Raw genomic sequence first — 23,889 nt, forward strand, 5'->3', positions numbered from 1 at the left:
CCTCCTCTTTTGGCTTTCCTGCCTCCGTCTGGCAGCACGCTAAAGCCTCTTTTTGATTCCTGACTCTTATCTGCTGCTCTCGTTTTTCCTTCATTTCTCTCTTCTTCAGACTCTCTTGACCCATGCCCTGCTTTTATCCTCTTGCTGGCACTCTGTACATTTCTTCTTTTGACCCTGAAGCTGCCAGGGCCAGAGATTAAGTGTTTCTGTAGGCTGTGTTTTATTCTTCTTCTTTTTTTTTGATCGAGTCTTTTTATTCTTTTCACTTTTATTTTCATTGACTTCATGTCAGGGATGTGTTATAATAAAACTTTGGTTTGCAAAAGTGACTTTTATTCCTCTCATCATATCATATTTCACATTCTCACCTCTGAAGTCCAAAACCTGCTGGTAGATTTAAAAAGGCATGTTTTTTTTTTTTTAATGCCAAAATTACATAATTTATCATAGGAAGAAACTGTAAATAAAAATCATTGAATCTAAGCTTAAAATCGAGATATTTCATCAAAATCCTTTTATTCTACATTTGGATTTAAAAATAAAACAACCTGTTTGCAGTAACAAGATAACCTGAAAACCTAAAAATTCTTCGCTCCTTGGCGCAATGAGAACTTATAAATGACTGAGCTGTGACCAGCAGTCACGTGATAAAAGTTTGGATACTGTTCGGCTGAACTGCAGAATGTGTTTACAACATTACAGAGAGGACGAGTATCTAGAAGGCAAATTTGGAAACAAAATAAAAATTATAGTCGCAAAATATTTAAAGTATGTTGAGTCTCCATTTTTTTTTAAATAAAAAAAAAAAAAAGCATCTGTGGGTGCTTAGAAAAATGCTGTATGTGGGGATTTTTTTTAACCAATTATCAGGAGAAATTAAAATAAGCTTTTTCTTTATAATGATTTTTTAAAACTTACCTATACTGTACAATGCAGATCTTTTAGTCGTCTCTATTTCCAAACAGGCTTGTGGTGTTTCCATAAAAAAATACAGAACTTTATATTGCAATGAAAAATGTGAGAGGAGCGAAAAACACCAAGGAACTGCTTGAGGTTCAGAGGCTTAACAAGGTGGCCATCAGATTATTATTCAATGCTCTGGGCTTTGTGTTCATCTATTCAAGGTTTTCTTGCCTAAAAGTGTCACCTGATCTTCTTTCGTGACCCATCAATACTTTGCTCAGACGTGCACATTAATATATGATGACAGAAAAGCAAGATAGGTGACAAATTAAAGGACAAGTCAACCCCTTGAGCCAGAACAGCTTTAGCAAATCTTGACACACTGTCCAAATCTGTGCTGGAGGGAAGAACACATTTCTTTCAAAAGTTATTCCCTCATTTGGTGTTTTAATGATGTTGGTAACGGGCACTTGAAGGTCTCCCTCAGGTGTTTTGTTAGGTGGAGATCTGGTGGCTGTGAAGGTCGGAACATTTTCATACTCATAAAACCATTCAGTGAGCTCTTGGGCTGTGGGCGGATCAGCATTCACTGCATTTCAAGTTTTTCCCTTTAATTTTGCACCTGTGTATGTCTGTTCTCATTTAAAGATGAAAACACTTCTGACCGTTTTCTCTGATGCACTCTGTCCTCTGTCTCCTTTTTGGTCTGTCTGGCTTTTCTTGGACCCTTTACCTGTAACATCTCCTTCATTTATTCTCATTTTTCTTTTCTTTTTCTCTCTCCAATAGAAGTCCTTCCTCATTTCTGCCTTTTTTTCCTGTTTCAGTTCGTCCTTTCTCCTCTTCAGTACTGAACTGAAACTCCCCCTTTATAACAAAATCAAGCATTAGAGAAAAAAAGCAGATTCATTAAAGTTAACTTTCTGCTGTTGTTTTTGGGAGATGAAATTATATTCTCTGTTATTGCTAACATTAGTCACCACACTTGGATAATGGGTGTCTTGATTGATTTTGATGAAATATCGTGACTTTAAGCTTTGATTTAATATGTTTTTCTGTTGAAATGGCTCGTCACAGATGAGAAGTTCAAGGACTGTCAGAAAATTGATCTCTTTTCCTAGATTCTAATAATTTGTGTAATTTTGGCAATTTAACAAAAACTTTTCTAACAGGCAGTTGGGTTTGGGGACTCAGTGGGTAACTTAATAGGAAGACTTCTTTGCGTTTTCTGAGTGGCACTCAATTTGCAGAAAGACATATAACCATTTAGTCAAAACAGTTAGTGATCCCTCCTCGACTGCACCTGTTGACCCCTGACAGATGAGATAATCCATTCAGTAGATGCTGCATTGCTGAAAATATTGTGATCTTTTTGTTGTTGGAGTAAATTTGTGCCAATTTCTGATTGATTAATTCTCGTATGTGTAGTTGAAGATGTTCTGTGAAGTTTCTTGTGAACAGTTACGTTTATGGTGTTTCTCCCCTATCCTCTGTCTTTGGTGTCTGATGAACATGGTGCGTTTCCTTCCTCAGTTTTATAGTTTATATTCATATTTTCTACCTCTTCTGGGTTTCTTTTTAATTGAAGCAAGTATTTGTCTTATTACCACCACTAATTGTTTAGATAAACGAAACACACTGAAATATGGCATGAATGTGCATTGTTGTGTTGTGCTCTTGTGTACCTACATGTGCCTTTTAGTTTATGCTCATGAGACACAAAGAAAAAGTAAAAACATAGCATCACACAGCCAGCAGTGGTCGAAACTCACACGTGATTTAATGCTTTGATGGGTTTAGGACTTTTCTATTCCTTGTTTCTTAAGTTCCTTTGAGAACTATTTGGATAAAGTCAAAATTTAATTTCCAAAAAGAGCATTTTGTTGCAGAAATGTTTTTTTTTTTTTTGTCAGTCTAGCATGTGTGCAGTCAAATAAATTCCCAGTGCATCAAGCTGAGCTGCAGCACAAGGCTCATTTTTACATTTTTCACAGCGATTATCTGGGAATTAGAAAGATAAGGTGACAAATGAACAAAATGATGTTATTAAAACGAGATGGCCTCGTGATAGCGGTTGCTTTTTAATGTCCTTTATCACCAAGAAATACAGCTGCTAAGCGCTTTAGTAAGTGTCCTAGATTCTATCTGGTTGAGAGAAGCCTTGTTTCTCGCTTGATTTGGTTTCACTCCATTATAATGAAGACAGAAGCACCTCCAGCATTGAAACAGAGGAATAAAAAGTGACCTGTACAATAGCTCGCAGCGAATGTGGCATGAATTCACAGTTCGCTCGTACAAGGACTTCCACTGTCTGTGTGTGAAGAAGCAGAACAACTGTATCATTGTGAAGTTTCCCAGCGAGTCCGAATGTGTAACGGTGATCGAGTCGGTTTATCCTGGCGGGCTGCCTGCTGGAGGCTCTGACAGATTGGTGCCATCAGCGCATTATTTCATTAACACTTGTGTTTTCATGGTGAACATCTTCTCACTCGACATTTTTCTCTCTCTTTCTCTTGCCTCCCCCCTCCTCTCCTCCCTCCCTCCCTCCCTCCCTGCCTGCCTGCCTGCCTGCCTGCCACCCCCCTGACAGATGGAGAGCGAAAAGAAGAGGAGAAAATACTCCACAAGCAGCAACGACTCTGACACCACTGACAGTAAGTTGGAGAGGGAGATGCAAGGAGAGAGTGTTTTAGTGTGTGTCTGTGTGTGTGTGTGTTAATAGGAAACCTGCAAGTGTGAGAAAAGTGAGTTTCTGTGCTGCTGTTGTACAGCGAGCTACCTGATTTTAGTCAACTCCCACAGACTATTTCTCATATTCACTCTCTGTATAGACCTCCCTGCCGTCTCACTGTTGTCCTTTCTTTGCTCATTACGAGTTCCCATTTTAAAACACTATAGAAACATGAATACATTGCTAAAGTGGCAATTAAGTATGACGTAAGTGTATTTAGAATAAGATGTTGTTAAGAATGAAGTCAAAAATGTATGCACATCTTATGAAAATAGTTGTTTTTTTTTCCCCCATATTTAGACAAACCAACATTTGATCCTCTTTAAAACTGTGCCTACAGATAAAGGTGATATACTTGAATAACACCACAAGGAAAAGTGTTATTATCATTATCATTTATGTGCCAAAAATATCAATGGATGCAATATTCTTTTGTTGGAAAAATCATCTGAAACTAGTACTGCTCCTTTTAGCAGAAATAGCTTCTTGTAGGAGTGTTGCATAAGTGTCACTTTGCATTTCTCTGCCCTTACTGTAAAACCATGTGACAAAAAAACCCCTCTTAAATCTTGAATCTAGAAGTTTGCATTCGCTTTCTGACATTTCTTTTCCTTCATGCACAGACCCTTCAGTTGCAAGATATTTGAGGGATTTCTTACATGTGCAGCCTTTTTGAACCCCCCCACCCCCCAACATGACTGTCATAGGGGTGTCACAATACCAGAAATGTCCGCGATTCTTGATACCAAATTTAGTACCAAAATAATAAATGAATCAAATGAATCTCTTATGAAATTCTCTCATGTAGAGTCCTATGACATGTTGATTCTATACTTTTCCAGTTTTTGTAGAATAATCAAAGAAAATCCATTTTTCTTATTTCTTTTTTATGATTTATGGCATAACTGTGTCATACTGCATAGAGGACATTTTTTGAGTTCTCTCTACTTCTAGTCATGATTTTGCAGTTTCCACTGAGGTGCAGAACTTTATATCGCATTGAAAAATGACCCAACAGTGAGGACAAATGAGACGGGAGCAAAAAGACGCCCAGAAACTGCTTGCTTGAGGTTTAGAAGGTTAATAAAATCCCAAATAAATGCACGCACAGTGGTATATTTTGGCAGTAGTGACGGTAGCGCAACACACAGCTCAAGTTATGAGTTACGGCTACTTCAGCCCTAACAAGTTAATCTTTGTGAATGTTGTGTGTGGAGTGTTGCTACAACAGACGCAGCTGTTGCAGTGTGCAAACAATAAGAGAGACATCCAGTGTTTGTGACCACATGTTGCTAATATAAAGTAACAACTGAAACTGTCTGACCTTAAATTTTGTATACAGATCTGGATGTCTTTGAGCTGCTAAAAGTTAGGTTTTTTTCCCCCAGATGCTCTGAGACACCGTTTGCATTGTTTGTAACTTGGAACCTGTGTATTGAAGTCATCTATGATACCTTTGATATTTTCAGTACCATAGAAAAACGACCATGTTTTCAGAATTCAGGCATCAACTTGGTACCAAACTATCGCATCTTGTGACATCCCCAGACTGTGCAGTTCCTTTAAAAAAAAATCCTTGTATTTGTCTATCTCTTGTGTTGTCATTTTCCGTCTCTGTTGTAGAGGTCTGGTCTGTGTCTTTCGCTTCTGTAATGCTCCGGATAAAGAGGAGACCGGGAGGACAGGCACAGATAAAACCTCTGATCTCGGAGGATAAACTGAGTTGATGCTGCATGAACATACCGAGTATTGTCGAAACAAACAGGAGGAAGGGAGTTGTGGTTTTGTGTGAAGTAAACTTGATGATCTGTGTCTGTGATGTCAACACAGGCTTCATCGGCTCTCTTCTTCCTTTTGATAGGACATTTATTGTGAGCATTTGGCCGCACTTACCTCAGTGTTGTCGTAAAACATCAGTCTTACACCATCTCCACCTGCTGCACTCACTTATTTTGTGCCTTTTCTGTGTCTTATTACCTGAAATAGGTTCAATTCTTACATCAGTAATATAACAATATTATATTTTTATCAGCTGCGGTTTCATTCAGATGGGTTTGCACTGCGACCAAGTAAATGTTTTCCAAGATCACACAACATTATATCATTTTCTGTGCCTGGTGATCTCAGACAAAGCTCTCTGTTGCTCGCAGAATGTGTCTGGATGTCAGACCCAGGAGCTGCTGCCTTAGTAAATCAGGCACTTAAAACACACAGATTGTGGCCACAAAGTCAATAAAACCCTCATCTCACATCTGCGGTGCGCAATTTACTTAGGAAGTCTGGCCTTATGTGCTTTGGAAGTAATGTTAAGCAAATGCAACATGCACTTAATAGGCCAAGTGATGAATGAATGAGTACTAGATGACGGATACATAGTTTGATAGACTGGCAGATACGTTTTGTTAGTCGTCAGACAGACTCAACCAACCACACAGACAGACAGACAGACTGCCATGAAGAGATACGCTGCACTATGTTGGGAACATCTGGCCAGACTACCACATTACCATCGCTGGCAGCTTCTGCTGGAACTTCATCTGATAATACACAAGCACATTTGGCTTTCACAGCTGATCACTGCCTTCAAAATAGAAATGATTTAGTTCCTGAAGACAGCTAGCAATTTTAATTTAATTTTAATGTCATTCTTCTTAGTTTTTGTCGGTTCCACATGACCAATTCTTGGCATTTTGCAGCATGAATATTGCAAAAAGAAGCAAATTTATTTGTTTGGTTATTCCCACAGCAGCGACAGACAAGAAAAGACAGAAAACGAACTGAATGAAGTTTTCAGATGGCATTTTATATGCGGTTAAATTAGTTTATGTAACAGAGAATTATCCTATGTAACACGAAGCAATAAGCTCTCCAACAAGGTGCCTGAAATGAAAATTGTTTTCAAAAGTATTCTTAGTTGCTTTTGTCACATTTCTGTGGTCTTCAGATTAAATTATTTTCATTTGGGATTCTCTTTTTCTGGAGTGAAATCTAATTTCCTTTTGCAGTTAAACCCTCTGAACCACAAGCAGTTTCTGAGTGTTTACTTTTTTTGGTTCTTGTCACATTTTCACTCACTGTGCACCTCTGTGGAAACAGCACAACCATGACCAGAAGCAGAGGGAACACAAAAATATCTTTCGTGCAGCATAACAGTTTTAGTGCCGTAAAGCCTAAAAAACAAACAAAAAAAATTCTTTGATTATTTTACAAAAAATTCAAAGTAACAAATGGAATCAACTTTCCCCAGTACAAACAAGTGTGAACAATAGGACTCTGTGTACTGTATATATTTTACTTCGTATGTCACCTGACTTGCTCGCAGCTGAGTCACTAATGGTTTCCTAGTTGTACCAAGGAGTGCATCATTTTTAGTTTTTTACTGACTTTAGTGCAAATGGTTTAAGTTTAGTGATTTTTTAAATTGTAATGTTGATGAGATATTACAATTTTAAGCTCAGATCTGGTCAAATTTTCCAATCGAGCAGCATGCCATAGATGATTAGTTAAAAGGTTGAATATTCAACGATTCTTACAGCGTCTAGCTCTAATGTTTTCAGTAACTTTTTTTTTTTTTTAAGGACAATATGCCTTTTAAACCAGCCAATGGGTTTTGGGGTTCAGAAGGTTTTTTAAAAAAATCTAAAAGATGCTATCCTAGTTATAAAACAAATTTGGAAGACAAGAGCATCTTTTCTTTCTGTATTTATTTATCAAAAATGGTCAGATATGGAGGCCCTGATGTCGCTTTTGAAAGTTGAAGGTGGTCACCAGGAGGAATGTCCTAACCCTTTTTATGTGAAAAAATACACTTTTAAATAATGGGACATTTGTGTCTAGGGCGAGGTTAATTCTGGGTAATGTAGTCACAACTGTTTACACCACAGGTTGAAGTGACCTCTGACAGGTTTAACTGCTATGTGGCCACAGGTCTGCATGTATAATGTATTTTACAACAGGTTTAACAGGCTGTTTTTCAGAGGTGACTGGGCCACCCTGCGCTCGAGGCCATACTGTCTGCTTCTTTATAATCAGCCTGTAGCTGTTAGCTTCCTCTGGCCGGTGCAGCGTGGGCTCCAGCTGCATCTGCTCACTGGAGGTTATCAGGTTTCTAATTGAAGGATGCCCATGATAATTTTGGCTGCTGTGCACCAAGCGCGGCTTTTAATTAACACACGGCCATGATGGTAACCTCCAACTGCGCTGTGGTCCGTTTGGTTATCTGGCCACAGTGATGGAGCTGTGCAGCTGCCTTATGTGAGGCATGTGGACGTAACCTGCACACACACACACACACACACACACACACACTCTCTAGTGGAATCCAGATGCATGACTACACTCAAAAATGTCCAGCAGAGTTGCACACAATCCCACGAAATATTTTTATATCTGCCACAGACACATGCACATAACCCAGCAGTCCTATACAAAGACTTGTGGGCAAACACACACACGCAAACAGTTGTCTATACAATCTGTGACAAATAAGGAAAACAACAGTGTCTTAGGAAGGTGTTGTTCAACATTAAGCCTCCAGAACAGCTTCCTTGGCAGGGCTTCTCGGAGTCTGTATGGTGTTTTGATTTTGGTGGTGGAGAGTGCTGCTGTCTAATATCCAAAGTCTCCCACAGGTATCAAGCTGTGTTATAATTAAGATATGTTTAAAAAAACAAAAAACAAAAAAAAGGAAGAAGAAATATGTGCACATAATTACACAGTGTCAAGTTTTTTGTGGTTTTAATATTCGCTTTTGGACAAAGTAGAGTTTCTGTCTCACAGTTGACCTTTTAAAGGGCAAACACAGGGTCTGTCACAAATACATGTAGTCATGTTGGCTTATTGGGATTTTATTCACATTTTGTAACACATTAGAAAAAATTATTGGAAAATGGCCAAATTTGAAGAAACTTACTGAAGTTTTTACACTTTCACTTACTTAAAGAAAAGTTTATGTGCATAATGGGTAATGGAAACCCCTTTTCTGAATAAGTTTTGACACAGTGAACATACAGTTGACATGATTGTCAGTTGTTTCTGAATCCTCATCTTCAGACGCCATGAAAAATAAATTACAGTGTGCCTAACTGAGAACTATTTCTGAAGACTTCTGTGCTTTTTTTCCTCATAGATGGCAAACAAAGTTTTGATCGTTTCTTCTTTTTCTTCGAGGCGTTTTTGCGGTCTGGCTTTGTTTCCGGCTTGTTTCACTTCGTCAGTTACGGCCATGCATAATGTCGCCTTTACTGCCACCTTCTGATGACACAAAACAGCCAAGTTTATTTGCTCCGAAGAAGATCGTGAAAACAAGCCTAATTCGCACTATTTTTGTTAGTTTGTTGTGTCTTTCTGAAAAATTTGCTTCCAGTTAGCTTGATGGTTATATGGAGACACAGTTATTGTGCCCCACCACGTTCTCTAAGGTGACACACTTTGATGCCACAGGCTAAGTGGACGATTAATGCCACCGTGTTTGACAAAATCCTCTCGTGGCTGGTAGTAATACATATACACTAACCAGCCACAATATTAAAACCACCTGTCTAATATTGGGTAATCTTGTGGCGAAAAAAACAGATCTGACCATTAATCTGGCTTCTTCCGGTACATCCTAAAGATCCTCAATCGGACTGAGATCTGGGATATAAGACAAGATTAACTTTATTGTGGAAATTTACATCACTTGGGAAATTGACAAATTGTACTTCGAGGCTGAGTTAAAACCTTGGACTCTTTGTCATGTTCCTCGAGCCATTCTCGTGTTTTTTTTTTTGATGTAGTAGGGTATATTGGGCTGCTGGGGGAGGCTGCTGCCGTCAAGGAATGACATTACCATGGAAATGTGTGCATGCTTGATCTGCAACAATGGTTAGGTTGGTGGCAACTGTCAAAGTAACATCCACAGGAATGCTAAGACCCAAGACACAGCTTTCGAATGCAGGAACTTGCTGCCGTTTACACGAACACCCACAAAAATTGGCCCTTTCTGCCTTTCTGTTTCCGTTGCTGGGTAGCATCAAACAACTACGACTGTGCCAAAACAGTGACAAATATTATAAATATATATAACTTCAGGGGCTGCAAGGTGACGCAGTTGGTAGCACTGTTGCCTCGCAGCAAGAAGGTCGCTGGTTCGCATCCGGAATCTTTCTGCGTGGAGTTTGCATGTTCTCCGGGTTCTCCGGCTTCCTCCCACAAGGTCCAAAAACATGTTGAGGTTAATTGATGATTCTAAATTGTCCGTAGGTGTGAATGTGAGTGTGCTTGGTTGTCTGTCTCTAAGTGTAGCCCTGCGATAGACTGGTGACCTGTCCAGGGTGTCCCCTGCCTTCGCCCTAAGTCAGCTGGGATAGGCTCCAGCCCCCTGCGATACTAATGAGGATTAAGCGGCGTATAGATAATGGATGGATGTAACTTCAGTTCTACTACCCCAATGGAAACAGATCAATGGGATAGTATTAGCCTAAATAGTCACTTTGTTGATGGCGACGTTAGAAGAAGAAAATGGTGTCTCGTCAAGTTGACCTAATCAGCATTTGTCATTTTTAGGTTTAATAAGTCATTGCAATTTTTCAGAGCTACTCAAACGTACCATCCTGAAATAGGTACTTTTCTGTCATCTGAAAGTGGCCCTGACGAGGTTCTGCAAGGGGGATTTTTGTGGTTGGAACATGCATAAAGGTTTCTAAATTGGCCTGCAAGTTCCTGAAGTGCAAACCAAAGTTTCTCAGCAGAATATTGCATTGTCATTTTTAATGTTGTGGCTTATGGGCGTATAAATACGTGCCACTCGGCGGTGAAGTTGTCAGCAAAATGTGTGCGTCGATGGGCGAAAATGAGGGCGAAATATGTGGTAAATACATGTATGTGTTTGTTGCTCTTTGTACAGTGAATGTTCTTGTGTGAATTGGGTGTGTGTATGTGTGACAGCGGGAGTCGGTAATTTTGAAGACAAACCTGACAGCAGCTTTGCCGTCGGCGCACTGAGTTGCTCAGACGTCACATGTAAAATTAGCGTGGTGGCGGCGCTGCTGTGGCGGCAGGGGAAATATGTTGAGTGGGAGGCAGCACACGAACGCACACACAGTCACGGTCACAATGTGCTACATTACACAGTGTTGGCAAATTTGTGTTTTCCATTATGTCAGTGTGATGTAATGTAATTGCCAATTTGATGCAATTTTTAATGACAGCCTTCTTCAAGGAGCGTACATGAATATGAGCTTTCGGGTGTATCTGCTGCAGTGGTTTTGTGATTCCCCCCCACCTCAAAAAAAAAAAAAAAAAAGCATAAACAAAATCACACACACTCATTTGCTCTCTTCTCTCCTTATCACAATGGCCTCTATTCCCACACATGGGAATAGGCGCTCACAGAAAAACACACACAGGGCTGTTGATTGAAGCGGTGGGTGGGATATTGGCTCCAGTGTCTGGTTAATTGCAATTAGGTTGTGTATTAATGAGGTTGTAAAGGACCACAGTGGACTAACAGCTTAACAAGATGCTATTTATACTGTCATTACTTATTAAACCTCTTAATAGATCATCATCAGTCTGCTTCGATTAAAGGTCTGACTCAGAGTGGTAGATGCTGCCACGGGCGTCGGAAAAGTCATATTGAAGCTTTTTGTTTAGCCGCTTTCTTTTAGTGCCTCTCTTCGAATCACCTCCATCCGTGTAAATTGCAAAAGTCTTGAACCTCATCTCATTTAAGGACTCTTGACGAGCAGCTGTTGGCTTTCTAATAAGATTCCCTGTTTTATTACGCTCGTGTTGGAAACCTTTTCTGCACAACAAATTTCTCCAGTGGGACAAGAAAACTTTGTTTGGAGTGAATTTATTTGCGAAGCGCCAGAGAGCTGTTCTTCATATTCCGCAGTTTGAATCAACATTCGCACATTTTTAAGCATTCTTGACAAATCAAACACAGATTAAGTTTTCCGTGTGTGTGTGCAAATACTTTCCAACTGTGAGGCTTGAGAAAGGAAGGTCAGAAAAGGCTAATCTGTTTGTTCACCCTTCAGCTCCTTCATTAAATATTTAGTAGAAAACAAATGCTTTTTAGTCCTAATTAAACCGACCTTGGTTTTCTATCTTTATCGCTGCAGGTCAAGTGACGTCGTGGTCCAGATCATCCAAGAATACGGGCACCAGCAGCACATGGGTCCGCCACCAGCACAAGAAACCATCCGAGGTAAGTTGGCGTGGCAGCTCGGCTCAGTGACTCAGGCGCTTAGAGTACACAGAAAATGTGTTTAATGAAACACAGGCTCTCTTTGACCATGTTACAAGCTCCACTTCAGCACTGTCTGTGAAAGACATTTGTTGTGGCTTTTGCTGAATTGTCAGAAACGGTTAGATGACAGCATTTTGTCTGGTTGTTCGTGTTGCTGAATACCAGAATGGTTTTCACATTTTTATGATCGCTTTTCATGAAATGCGCTGCTGAAAAAGTGCAGATGCAGCAGCTGAACACTTTTTTAAAGTCCCTTTCCCGTGATTTAATAAACCCACAAAAACCCAACTCTGTGAATCAAGGTTGCACATTTTAGAATTTATTTTCATGAAAATAATCCCTTAAAGCCTTAAAATGACTTAGATGTAGGTACCAGTCCCTGCCTTTAATTCTATCCACTCTTTATTCCCCCACCTGCTGCAGCTCAGGCACACCAGCTCACCTGTGACTCTGCTCAAATGTTACTTTACATGACACAATGGCAAGCTGTAATACTGAAGTCATTCCCCTACACATACCAGATATGACAGTGACACTGAAAGCACCACCCTGCAGTTGATCGAATTGGTTTTGTAGATTTGTTACGTACAAGACTTCTGAAGTCGGAATCTCTGTTTTGGAGACATCAGTATGTTGCAAAGTAAGAATCATAGACGACAGAAAATATTGATGTAGAGACCATGACGTTATGACTTCCATTTTGAAACGTCGAGTTTGGAATTTGGTCGTTGCAATGTTGGCCTTTTGAAATGATGTTAGGAGCAATAATCTAAGTGGTGAACCCATGGACACTGTGCACGATGATACGGTAGCAACCCGTCAATCACAAGGCATATCCCGCTTTACTGTCTTTTTTACTCTAAATTGGACAACAGTGGAAACCATTAACACTGTGACACTTTTCATAACTCCTGAAACTATAGATTGAAACTGTAAACCTATTAGGAAAATGTTAAATGTTAAAGCGGTAGTAGCTTGAGTTAGAAGCAAAGTTAAACTGACTTCTTTTGTAACCAGAGGAGTCGCTCCCTGCTGGCTATTAGGAAGAATACAGTGTTAAGACACTTGACATTGGCTTCACTACTCAGACTCAGAGGTCATGCACATCTTTTTCATACAGTCTATGGTGGAAATGCTGAGCCATGTTTACTGATTCATGGAGAGATCACACAATCCCGAATGTCTCAGCAAAAACAAGATTATTCCACTGTGAAAGTATACACACATAAAAGAGGCAACAATAATTCACTCAGATGGCAAATTAGATGAATCTACACCGCGTGCTACCTAGTTTGAAGATTGTGAAAGCGCTGATCCAGCCACTGCAGCTATGTATCAGCGAAACAAACACTTCTGTCCAATGTAAATACAGCCATCTCCGTCACCACAGCTAAATCAACCAGGCGCATGGATGGCACAAATTGGTTGGGTAAAATACCAGGTTGGAGCATCCATATGGTTGTGATGAATGATCTCAAGGACTCTCAAATGACCACCCTGAGGAAGAAACTGGCATAATCCAGTTGGAAAATGATGCACTCTACCAGTTGTGGCAAGGCATTGCCTGCCACAATCACACATTCCTCCCACTCTGTCAGTGAAGTAGGTTCAAATCTGTTTAAGGGGAACTCATCTCTCTCTGTTTGAAGAGTTTCACTCCAAAAATAACTATCTGCCATTTGGAGCAAATTACATCTGCTCTTAAAAATTAGCAGCGGAGGATTTTGAAATAAAGCAGAGAAGGTAACAGCTTCTGATGGCACTTCTAATGATGTTCAGTAACAAAGCTATTTCAGAAAATGAATTAAAACCATTTTAGAGGGGAATGTGCTCTCACCTCCGCCACATTTTCTCTGCATCCTTTCACAAAAAAATGTCAAAACTAAATGAAGTAAAAGAGCACAAATGGTTTGTTTTGTTGCAACTTTTGAAAGGAAAATGGATAAAACAAAATGGCACGCGTGCCCCCGAACCACCCTGAAGTACAAGTCATCAGCAGAGCATCTGTCAGGCCTGCGCATTTGAAGCTTCCTCCCCCTCAGCTCCTTCCAGTTAACCACAGGCTGTTGGAAGGTCCTGTCAGCAATCAGTCTCTCAGTAATTACTACTGTAGTTCTGTGCTCTGACCTGGGCCTCAGCTGAAGAGCCAGGGGCCACGTTCCCTTTCATAACGCTGCCTCCTCGCTCCGGGGCACGCTGCTCTTTCATAAAGGATGATGTTTTGAAGTAATTTTTCGGCTTTTTTTTTTCCAGAAAGGCAGTGAGTGACAGGAAAGGTTGAACAAACAAAAAGGGCGGGTGACATCTGACAAAGGTGCAGTGCAAAGTTTTGAAGTCGAGAGTTGCGAGTGCGTCTGAGCTGATTTCGGAAAAGCTCAGCTCACTGAATGTGAGAAAAAAAAATGGTGGCACTTGCTGCTGCTGGAGGAATTTTCAATAATCTGATGAAATTTTAATCATCTGTGTACTTGTGCATTGATGAATGACGATAAAATCTACTTCAGGTTGCACTTAGTGACGTTTAAATCAAGACCAAGATAATGTGATTAAATCATTGCTGATAGAAAAGTGCGACTCATCGAGTAACTTCACTGAATTCATCAGCTTCGTTCAGCCACTAGTGCACCACTGGCTATGTAAGTGAATCTACTGAGTAATTTTGAAAACGCATTATATAGAAAATTAGTTGTCTTGTACATTCTGGTACGACTGTGCTGCTAAAGGAGAACTGCAGCTTCGGTTAGTTATTTCATTTATTTCATTGATGCTGGCTTAATGCCTCAGCATGCTTCAAGTGAAGTGGCTGCTGGATTGTTAAACAGCGTCTGACCCATATTTCCAACTTTGGAGTTTGCAGCACACTAATTTCAGACTTTCTGAAAGCAGACAGTTCAACAATCATGCACAGTTTACACAGCGATTGACCAGGCGTAAAAGTTGGCTCATTTTGAACTCATTTCTGAAGCTCGTTTTTCGTTCTTGAAACTGTTGCTTCAGTTATTTTCTTTGTACAATCAGGAGCAGAGCCATGAATGACTTTGAGGACAAAACCTGTTGTCATCTTGTCTTAAGATTGCGAATCTGAAACGACATACAGAAACCACGAGGCACTAGTTTGCAGCCAAAAAATCTTCGAGTTTGGGCATCCAGAACATATGACAAGCTGTTTTTACATTTAATAACTGGATTGAATGTTGGTCTGACCAAGTGTTCTAGCAGTGTTTGCAGACTTGATGGTGGTTACTGTGTGACAACATTGTTCGAAAATGCCATGAAACAGGAAGAGTTGATCGACAAGGAGTTGGTAGAGAATGAGAGATTCATTTATTTGAGACTTGTGATCAAAATTTATGAGAAAATCGGCGTCAGGCTGTTATGGCTTGGCAGTAAAATGGCTTGTTGTATTCAGTGGCTACCAATATTTTCAATCTAATTTTGCATAGTAAAAACTGTGTAATTCTGACTAGTTCAAACCTAATATAAGATGTCTGAAAAGGAAAATGTTGATATCTTGAACTGAGGGGAATTAAAGATATCTGAAACTAGAATTATGACTAGGTGGAATTTACCTGGAAATATTTGGAACTGGAACTACAACTAGTCATAATTCAGCTGCAGATATCTGCAATGAGGGACTCTGTGAACATTAATGGTAAAAAGGATGTGATTTATTGAAGGAAGATTGGCAATATAGATAAGATCTGGAACAGGCTTTCCTCCTCGATTTACGTTTTTAAGAAAAATCTCAAGCCATAAATGTTTGTAGTGGCTTTAGGTAGTTCCTAATGGTCCTAATAATTAGTATTTTATATAGATTTTATCCTAAATCTTGATCTTCCAACTTGTTATTCTGTTTTGCCTTGTTTTAATATATATTTTACACTATTTTATTCTCTTTTTGCAGCACTTTGGTCAACTTTTTTAGGCATGATATATAAACAACCTTGATTTGATTCATTTGCTTTGAATTGAAATGTTCTTTTTGACCAGAATGAATTGAATTACAGATAAATGTAATACATTCCCCAGCTGTTAAACGTTAAAACAGCTTGCCAAAGCAACATGACCCCTCACTTCATCTAGTTCATTTGAAGCATTTAGTGCCACAACCCAAGAACCTCTTTGTGTATTTATTGTTCCTAACATGTTAACTGGAATCATATTTTTAAAGGGAAGTTCATCTTTTGACAGCGCCCTGATGAAGCGCTAAAGAAAGTGTCCTTTAGCTACATTACAGGAGTGAAATCCTTCAGCAACATTTTGCACGTCAACACTTGAACCAGAAGTGCTGGTAGCTGCTGTCAGCGTGTGAAGTGCCCCGAGGCTGCAGCAGCAACCTGTTGTGCGTTTTGCAGGTCAAAGGTTGTGACCGTGACAAAATGGAATCCCTCTTTTACCAATAATACTTAAGCCGGAGCACACTTTTGAAGTCAAGTCGTACATTTTTAGTTGTTAAGTTACTCTTCAGCCTCAGGAGTGTCACTTCTGTTGCTTACCTGCCGAGCGTCAGCATCCAGCCACTTAAGTAAAGCTCTTACTTTGCTTTAAAGACGGCAGCCTGGACACAAACAGAAAACTGTGGAAAGGTCTCGCTCCGGCAGCTTTTAGAGATGACTGGCTCGTCTCTCTCTCTCTTTTTTTTTTAAAGAATGACTGAGCATGACTGTTTTTGATCTGACTAATCAAAAAGGAATAAAGAGGCCTTCTTTGTATCTAAGCAGTAGATTAGCTTGGCTAATATAGATCAGAGAAGCAACTGTCAATACCAAATGTCACATTTCCATGAGGCATTTGGTGTTGAAGTAGTCGGCTCAGCGATGATGCTTATTAGTGCTCTGTCAGATTTTCATCTTGTTTTCAACTTTGCTGATGGACTTTATTGCAGCGTTTCCACCCCTTCCTCACCTGTCAGTCCATTATGTTCAATAACACACTGAAATACAGGCATGTTTTGACACTAGCAGAAATGTCAGACATCACTGGAAGTAAGAGCTCTTTAGAATTATCGACAAAAAAAGCTCAGCGAGGTCAGGAAAAGGTGATATTTTTAGGTAGCGAAAAATCCTCATCACTGCATCCCTACTGGGAGGAAAATTGAGCAGCGGCTCCCGATGCGGACAAGTTTATGGGACGATGCTCACCCTTGGTTAAGGGAGGTGTGGCGAATGGTAAACACTATGTACTTGTAATGACAGCGTAGCTCTTTTCTAAAAATGAGCCGTCTCTATTTGCGCCTTTGCAAGTCTTTCACTCCAGCTTTTACTTTTCTTAGAAGTGGTTTGGATGGTTTTACTTGGCGGAAGGAGGACACAGTCAAATGCTTCCCTTTTTCTGTAGCTGTTTTTATCTCATTTCAGACGAGGGCAGAGATTGAGGAGTTTGAAAATTTTGTACACAAACAGGAAGTCATTATTACATACCGTACACACACAGAAAGCACAGATTTGGTCTTGTGGTTAATGGTTATGGGGCAGCAGTTCAGAGCAAGACAAACATAAAGGCGAGAAACAAAGAGTGTCGACTTGTGCTTACGTGCACCTTGCACTGAAAAAGCAGCTTACTTTTTAAAAAGTGCCCTGCAACGTAATGCTGCTGCAGCGGTACTGAGTCACCAGTCGGAGCGAGGACTCTCTCATAAGGAGCTCTGGGCCTCATCTTTTGTGACAAAAGCAAAGCTCCCCTTCTTCAGAGAAATCCCCGTGCTCTCCCCCTGGGGATTGTGTGACACTTGTCAAAACACTGCAACATGGGCAGGGGACACACACACACATTTGTTGGAGGGTGCTTGTCACAATATAGCGAGACAGAAACAAGAGGACACACACACACACACACACATACACACACACACACACACACACTACACTCTGGGGATTTTCCCGCAGGCTTGTGGTATTGAAATCTATGTACCGCACACTCGGATGGGAGAATTTCTGTATTCAAATTCCTTGTTTCATTTGAATCTTTCCCTGTGTGGTGATCAGTTGTTATCGGTCTGAAAATCAACCCAGTCATCGTTCAGTCTATTTGGAGATGCCAGTAGCTTTAGCAAGTATTTATGTTGAACTCTCCGGACCCCGAAGCAGCATCTAGGTGTCATATTTTTACTCACTGTGGGCTCAACATAAAGTCACGCACCTCTATGGAAACACCACAACCATGGCTAGAAGGAGAGAGAACTTGAACATGTGTTTTCTGCAGCATGAGAAAGGTATAAGCCATAAATCACAGAAAACGAAAAAAACAGAAATTGAATTTGTTTGATGATTTATTTTACAAATTTGAAAAAACCTGCAAGCAACAAGTATACCATTCCTCCTGGGGCACACTGGTGTTATCAGTGCATATTTTAGATATTTCACTTTTTATTCTCTCTACATACATGTCCCCTATCTGCTCTGTGTCAACACAGCCTGCAGATTACCTGAAATGTCTCTGAATTTTTGTCAAGTGACTCTTGATCACAGCTGAGTAGCTCATGGCTTCTAACACAGAATTTTGGGTTTTTTACAGAATCTGCTTTGTACAAACAGCTTATATTTTGTCCATCAACAACAACAACAAAAAGACATAAAGACATACAATAAAGTGATTTTAAAGAAATAGCAAGATTTTAAGCTGAGATTTGGTTAATAAAGTTACACGTTTTGTTACAGGTGAGGCATTAATGAGTCCATGGTTGCTGAATTTCATCTTTTTTTTACAGAGTTGTTAAAAGGAACAGTTTATTGGCCTTTAAAAAAAAAAAAAAAAAGAAAATATGTTGAAAGAAATGATTTTGTTGTATGATCATTTTAAGATTTGATTTGGTTAATTTCCCCAATGAAACAGAGTAACACATGATTAGTTAATGAACTGTTCAGAAGTCAAATATGACGATTCTTCCAGTTTACAGTTTCTTGCTCTGAAATTGTCTAATTTTGGCATCTTTTAAAAATAGCTTGCCTTTAAAACTTGCCTGTGGGTTTTTCAAGTTCAGTAGGTTAGGATCTATTCCATCTTTTTTGGCTATGAGTGACACAGTTTTTGTTTTGCCGACTGTCAGTCGGACAGGTTACTTTCCTAAAAATTGTTGTATGAAATATACCCTTTTTTTTGGCCACTCTTAATATTATGTATCCATCATTGATTAATGTTTTAATTTAAATATAAATGAACTAACTGTGCTATATGGGGCAGAGTGAACCAGAGGAGGTTTGTGATTTTGCCAACTCTCAACATTTCTGCTGTAATATTGTCAATGCAGAACACAAACGAGCTGTGAAAAATGAGTCGTGATGCCAAAAAAGAGCTCTAATGATCTGTTCTAAGTTTATGAGATATATCACAAGCTCAGCACTAATTAATGACATTGTACAGTTCACAATTTACAGCTTGGCATTTAGCAAAAAGCTATGACTTGCAAGCCCACAGTTAATACGTACTGAATAAGTCATATTCAGCAGCAGCTAGGTGTTAAATATGTAGCAAAAGAAGCCCTTGACTTTTCTGAGCACCTTTTTCTAAACTTGTGGTATCATTTTTGCATGTACTGTCCTCCTGACATGTTGCATCCTGGCTGATGTGGAGAAAGAAGAATGACATGATGAAAGTTGGATCAGGTGTCTTTCATTTTAGAAAATGAAGAGCCGGAAGCCCTCTGAAGGCTAATAGCCTGAGATAAATGTTACCAGAACAGACTTTACAAACATTTTGCAGCGTAGATGTTGTCGAACAAGAAATGACATTAGGAGCCACTCCCGGTGCACCATGGGAGGAAGGAAGTGGTGTCAGTGGGGGCTGCCAAAAGATGATGTCTGAACAGGACTGAAACTCTCTCGGTTGCATTGTTGTTTACTTGTGCATATCTATGTGTGTATAGAGGTGGAAGTCAAGTGTGCATGCAGTATGAGTTTGCACAACTCTGTCTGTAGTAATGGGAGCCATGCTACAAGATTGTGATGCGTTCAGGAATGTAGTACATATGAGCGATTGGCTAGTCAAACTGAATCCCAGTACATCACTAAATTTGATGTGAACAGATTCTGTATGTAAGAAATGACTGCATTGTGTTTAGGATTGGGTACTGCTCACATCTGAACTAATGTTACCTAGAATTTGGCACTTTTTTTGTACTCTCTCTATTGTAACTCTTCCTGTTAATTTCAACATTTCCTGCTGACAGCTCTTTGTGACTGGTTACATGTCAAGTAATAACCTGCTATTAACAATAATAATAAGAATAAATGGTAAAAGGTAAATTCAACTGATACAAATAAGCAATGGCATTTTCACTTGTACTGCAAATGCATCAGTTTCAAAATTGGTTATATGTGTGCTTTAATATGAATAATTGTTATCTGAAGAGGCCGTGAAATACACATATAGGTCGACCCTAAAACAAACAAACAAACAAAAAAAACCAAACACAAACTACTGTCTTTGAGCAGTAGTTTACCAGTGTTGTGTGTTTGTTTAATCCATACAGAATGAATTTTAAGCCTTGTTTTGTGGTAACATGCAAGCTAATGTGTTGTTTAAGATATTTACTGGAGCCATGTTTGACATTTCTTCTTATATCATTTTAATGTACCTGTCAGCCAGTTAGAATTTAAATCCTTCATAGGTACGATATAGTTTGCACTGTTTACCTGGTTATACTTAGCTTTCCCAGATGAGATTTCGCTGTGCCTATTTGTGATTGGCATTTTTTTCTATTTTGCCAGAAATCTTAGCACGTCGTGTGGTGAAAAGAACAGAATAGAATTTCTTTATTGTCGTTGCAAATTTGCAACGAAATTAGTCGAAAAGATGACGAAGATGTTAAAACCACTAATTATTGTAAACAGGTTTAAGTGTGAAAAGAGCCAGTGGATATCGGTGACAGTGTTTAATTTGCACTGGATTTTGATTTGTTTATGACAAAAATGTTGCTTTCAAGCTGCAGTCATTAGTAGATTTTTGTCAAAAACAAAGACATTTTAATCAAGTTTTGTAAATAAACCATTAGTCTTATTTGTGTCATTTGCGAAGCGACCGCTGCTGCATCCGTGTTGTGTCCAGTTACCATGGCGACAGGTATCGGTCTCATCCGTTGCAAGGTTAAGAGAAACGCTGCTGTTTACTTGTTCACACGCAGACACAGTGTCCATATCACTGCGCTGTGCACTCACACCAGAGACACACACTCCTCAGTAAATCCAGTTACCAATTACAAACCGTGTCTGTTTGAACAGAACTGTTCAATCTGATCTAATCTAGTGTCTGCTCATTAGCATTAGTATTAGCTCAGCTACCTGGTTTCTCAGAAGCTTTGTCCACTCACTTGTTCAGCTCGAGAGGAGAAGCTGTAATGTTGGATGACAGTAAAACGCTGATGTTTCTTTAATGTTGAGGAGGATTTAAATGGACAGTTAATTCTTATTCTTTGTGATATAATAGGAAAGATAGCAGAATGAAAGTAATGTTAATACACTTGATGTTTACATACGTTATACTCTTATAAATGTCAGCATGCTGCATGCATGTTTTTGTAGTTTGGCTCAGTTGTTTCATTGCTGCTTCTTGTCTAATGCTCAGTGGATGGAAAATGCAGCAGGTCAAATCGCGACTTCAGGCAAGTACATTTTTGGTCGGCAGAGGAAATCGTTTGACTTATCAAGAGCTTTAGGTCACAGATGGATGCAGGTCATTGAATAAGACTTTGCTGTGATAATTAGTTAATTTGTACAGTCGTCTGCCACATTGTTTTGTTTTTATTCTTTGATGAAAAAAGGGAAATACATTTTCATATAGGTTTCGTTTTCAATGGTTTAGTCTCAACAACAATGTGAAAAATAAATCTTTGACTCGATTAGATTCAATTCGATTCGATTTACTGAATTTATTCTTATGATTAACAGTTTTGATCTCCTAAACCCGCTGGCAGATTTGAAAGGCATCTTATCTTTAAAACATTTGCAATTACACCTCTTATCAGAGCTAGACACTGTGAAAACACAAACAAAACATTGGCTTTTCAGTTTTCCAACGGTCCTTGAAGCATTCGTCTATGCTGTGCTGTTTGGTTTGGAAACTTAATCAAATCTAGGCTTAAAATCATGACATTTCAGCAAAATCTGTCTTTTCTACATTTTACTCCAACCACAGTCTGTAAAAAACGAAACATTTTGGGCTCCTTGGTGCGAACAAGAATCCATTAGTGACTCAGCAACAGTTATATGACATAAATTCAGGGACATCTCAGCTGAGCTGCAGGTTGTGTTCACACAGATAAGAGAGCAAACAAGTATAGGCATTTGGAAAATGTTGGACATGTTAAATCCAGTCAAGTTTTGTAAAACAAATAATGACAGAAATGTATCTCATTCCTCTTCTTTTTTGATGATTAATGGCATTAGAACTGCACAGAAGATAACTGAGATCTGTTTACTTGTAGCCGTGGTTGTGCTGTTTCCATAAAGGTGAAGGAGTTTATATTGCAGTGAAAAAATGAGCCCACAGTGACTTAAAGTGTAACAGGAGCAAAAAATAGTTTGGGGTGTAGAGGGTTAACACTGATAATTAAAAAAATAAGCTTTGGAAAAGTTCTGAAAAACAGCAGCCAAGTGATGGAAAACATTGCAAGCCTGATAAATCACCGCTGATTGTTGCCTCTTTATTGCTTACACTTGTTGAAGTAATATTGGAATCAAATTGGGACATTGGAAAATTTCCTCGGGGCATTGAGAAGCTGCGTGAACAGTTTTTTTTTTAACAACATGTGTGTTAAGATTAGAGTTAAGATGTGCAGATGTTATATTGGAGGCGGATCACTGTCGGAGTGGCGATCAGCCTCCATTGTGTCGACTCGTAATTGTCTTTGGAGCGAACATGCATGCAATTTTTAACGCTCTGGAATGCCTTAAACCGTTAAACATGCACTGAGGGTTAAGTGATGGTGTGCATGTATACAAACGTGTCCCATATGTATACATGTTTGTGTGTTTGTGAGCCTGTGTGTGAGTGTGTGTGTCCCACTAAGCTAGCAGCTGCTGAAGCTCATTAGGGTTCTGGTAGAAACAGCTGTGAAACTCCATAGCAACCAGATGCAAACAGCTCGGAGAGGATGATACAGTTTCTTTCTCACACACACACATACTCTCACACGCTGCCAAGCCCAGTGAATGGATGAGCAGCCGGGATGGATGGCGGAGAGCTTCGCATGTCGACACATAACCAGCCGGGAGATGAGCGCAAATAAACATATGCGGACACACTCGAGCCAGCATAGCCTCCAGCCGTTGTATTAAACTGTCAGTGTTGCCCCCCCTCCCCCTTCCCTTTTGCTCACCTGCCAGGTGATCAAATCTTAAAAAAAAAAAACTCCACATTGTTTACACCCACTGCTAAGAGGGCAGAGAAAATGTGGATGGATTAGGAAGTATGGATGTTGAAAAGGCGGCTTATGGGGACAGATTGAGAGAGATAAAAATGATTGGAGGGGATGATGGTTGTAAAGGTGAGGAAGGAAGGCGACGAGTGATACAGTGAAGGATGGAGAGGTGAATAGACAGAAGGGGATTACAGGATACAGGGGAGATGGAGTGGGGCTGTGATGAACCAAAAAAATCTTGGCTGACAGAAATCATAGCTACTCTTCAACCAATCGATTGGCTGCAGGGAAATAAAAATCCTGCATGTTGTCTGTGGATAACCTACATCTATTCTTATTAACCTGAATTATTTAATAGCTGGTATTTGCTGCATATTAAATCACTGTAATCTGGTTATCCTCACACAAAACGACTGAGGAATATAATGCCAGACAAGGTCCGCCTCCTGTTGTGGTTGCCGAGCTGTGATCTCTGCAAAGTCGACTTTATCGCCCACTGTTTTAATAAAATGCAGCCACGCCGGTGATTTCTTTGACACGGTGTCAGTTAGTTCGGAGGCGATTCTGTTCAGCAAACATTCAGTAAGCCAGACCAAGAAGTCTGCATCAGGTTGGGCGAGTTTAAAGTTGAGAAAATACAGGCGTGTTTTCACAGGTGGTCTGTTC

The 23,889-nt window shown here is 39.6% G+C and overlaps 1 protein-coding gene across 1 annotated transcript in view; it reads left to right on the forward strand.

Annotated features, from left to right (window-relative positions):
* Positions 1-23,889, forward strand: part of jade2 (jade family PHD finger 2) — a 75,654-nt gene that overhangs the window by 26,583 nt on the left and 25,182 nt on the right. The window contains exons 2-3 of the mRNA XM_008305256.1: positions 3,494-3,557; positions 11,743-11,828. Coding sequence (XP_008303478.1) covers positions 3,494-3,557; positions 11,743-11,828 — 150 coding nt within the window. The remainder of the gene's footprint in view (positions 1-3,493; positions 3,558-11,742; positions 11,829-23,889) is intronic.

Source organism: Stegastes partitus, unplaced genomic scaffold, assembly GCF_000690725.1.
Source record: "Stegastes partitus isolate 25-593 unplaced genomic scaffold, Stegastes_partitus-1.0.2 Scaffold2455, whole genome shotgun sequence".
Classification (NCBI taxonomy): domain Eukaryota; kingdom Metazoa; phylum Chordata; class Actinopteri; family Pomacentridae; genus Stegastes; species Stegastes partitus.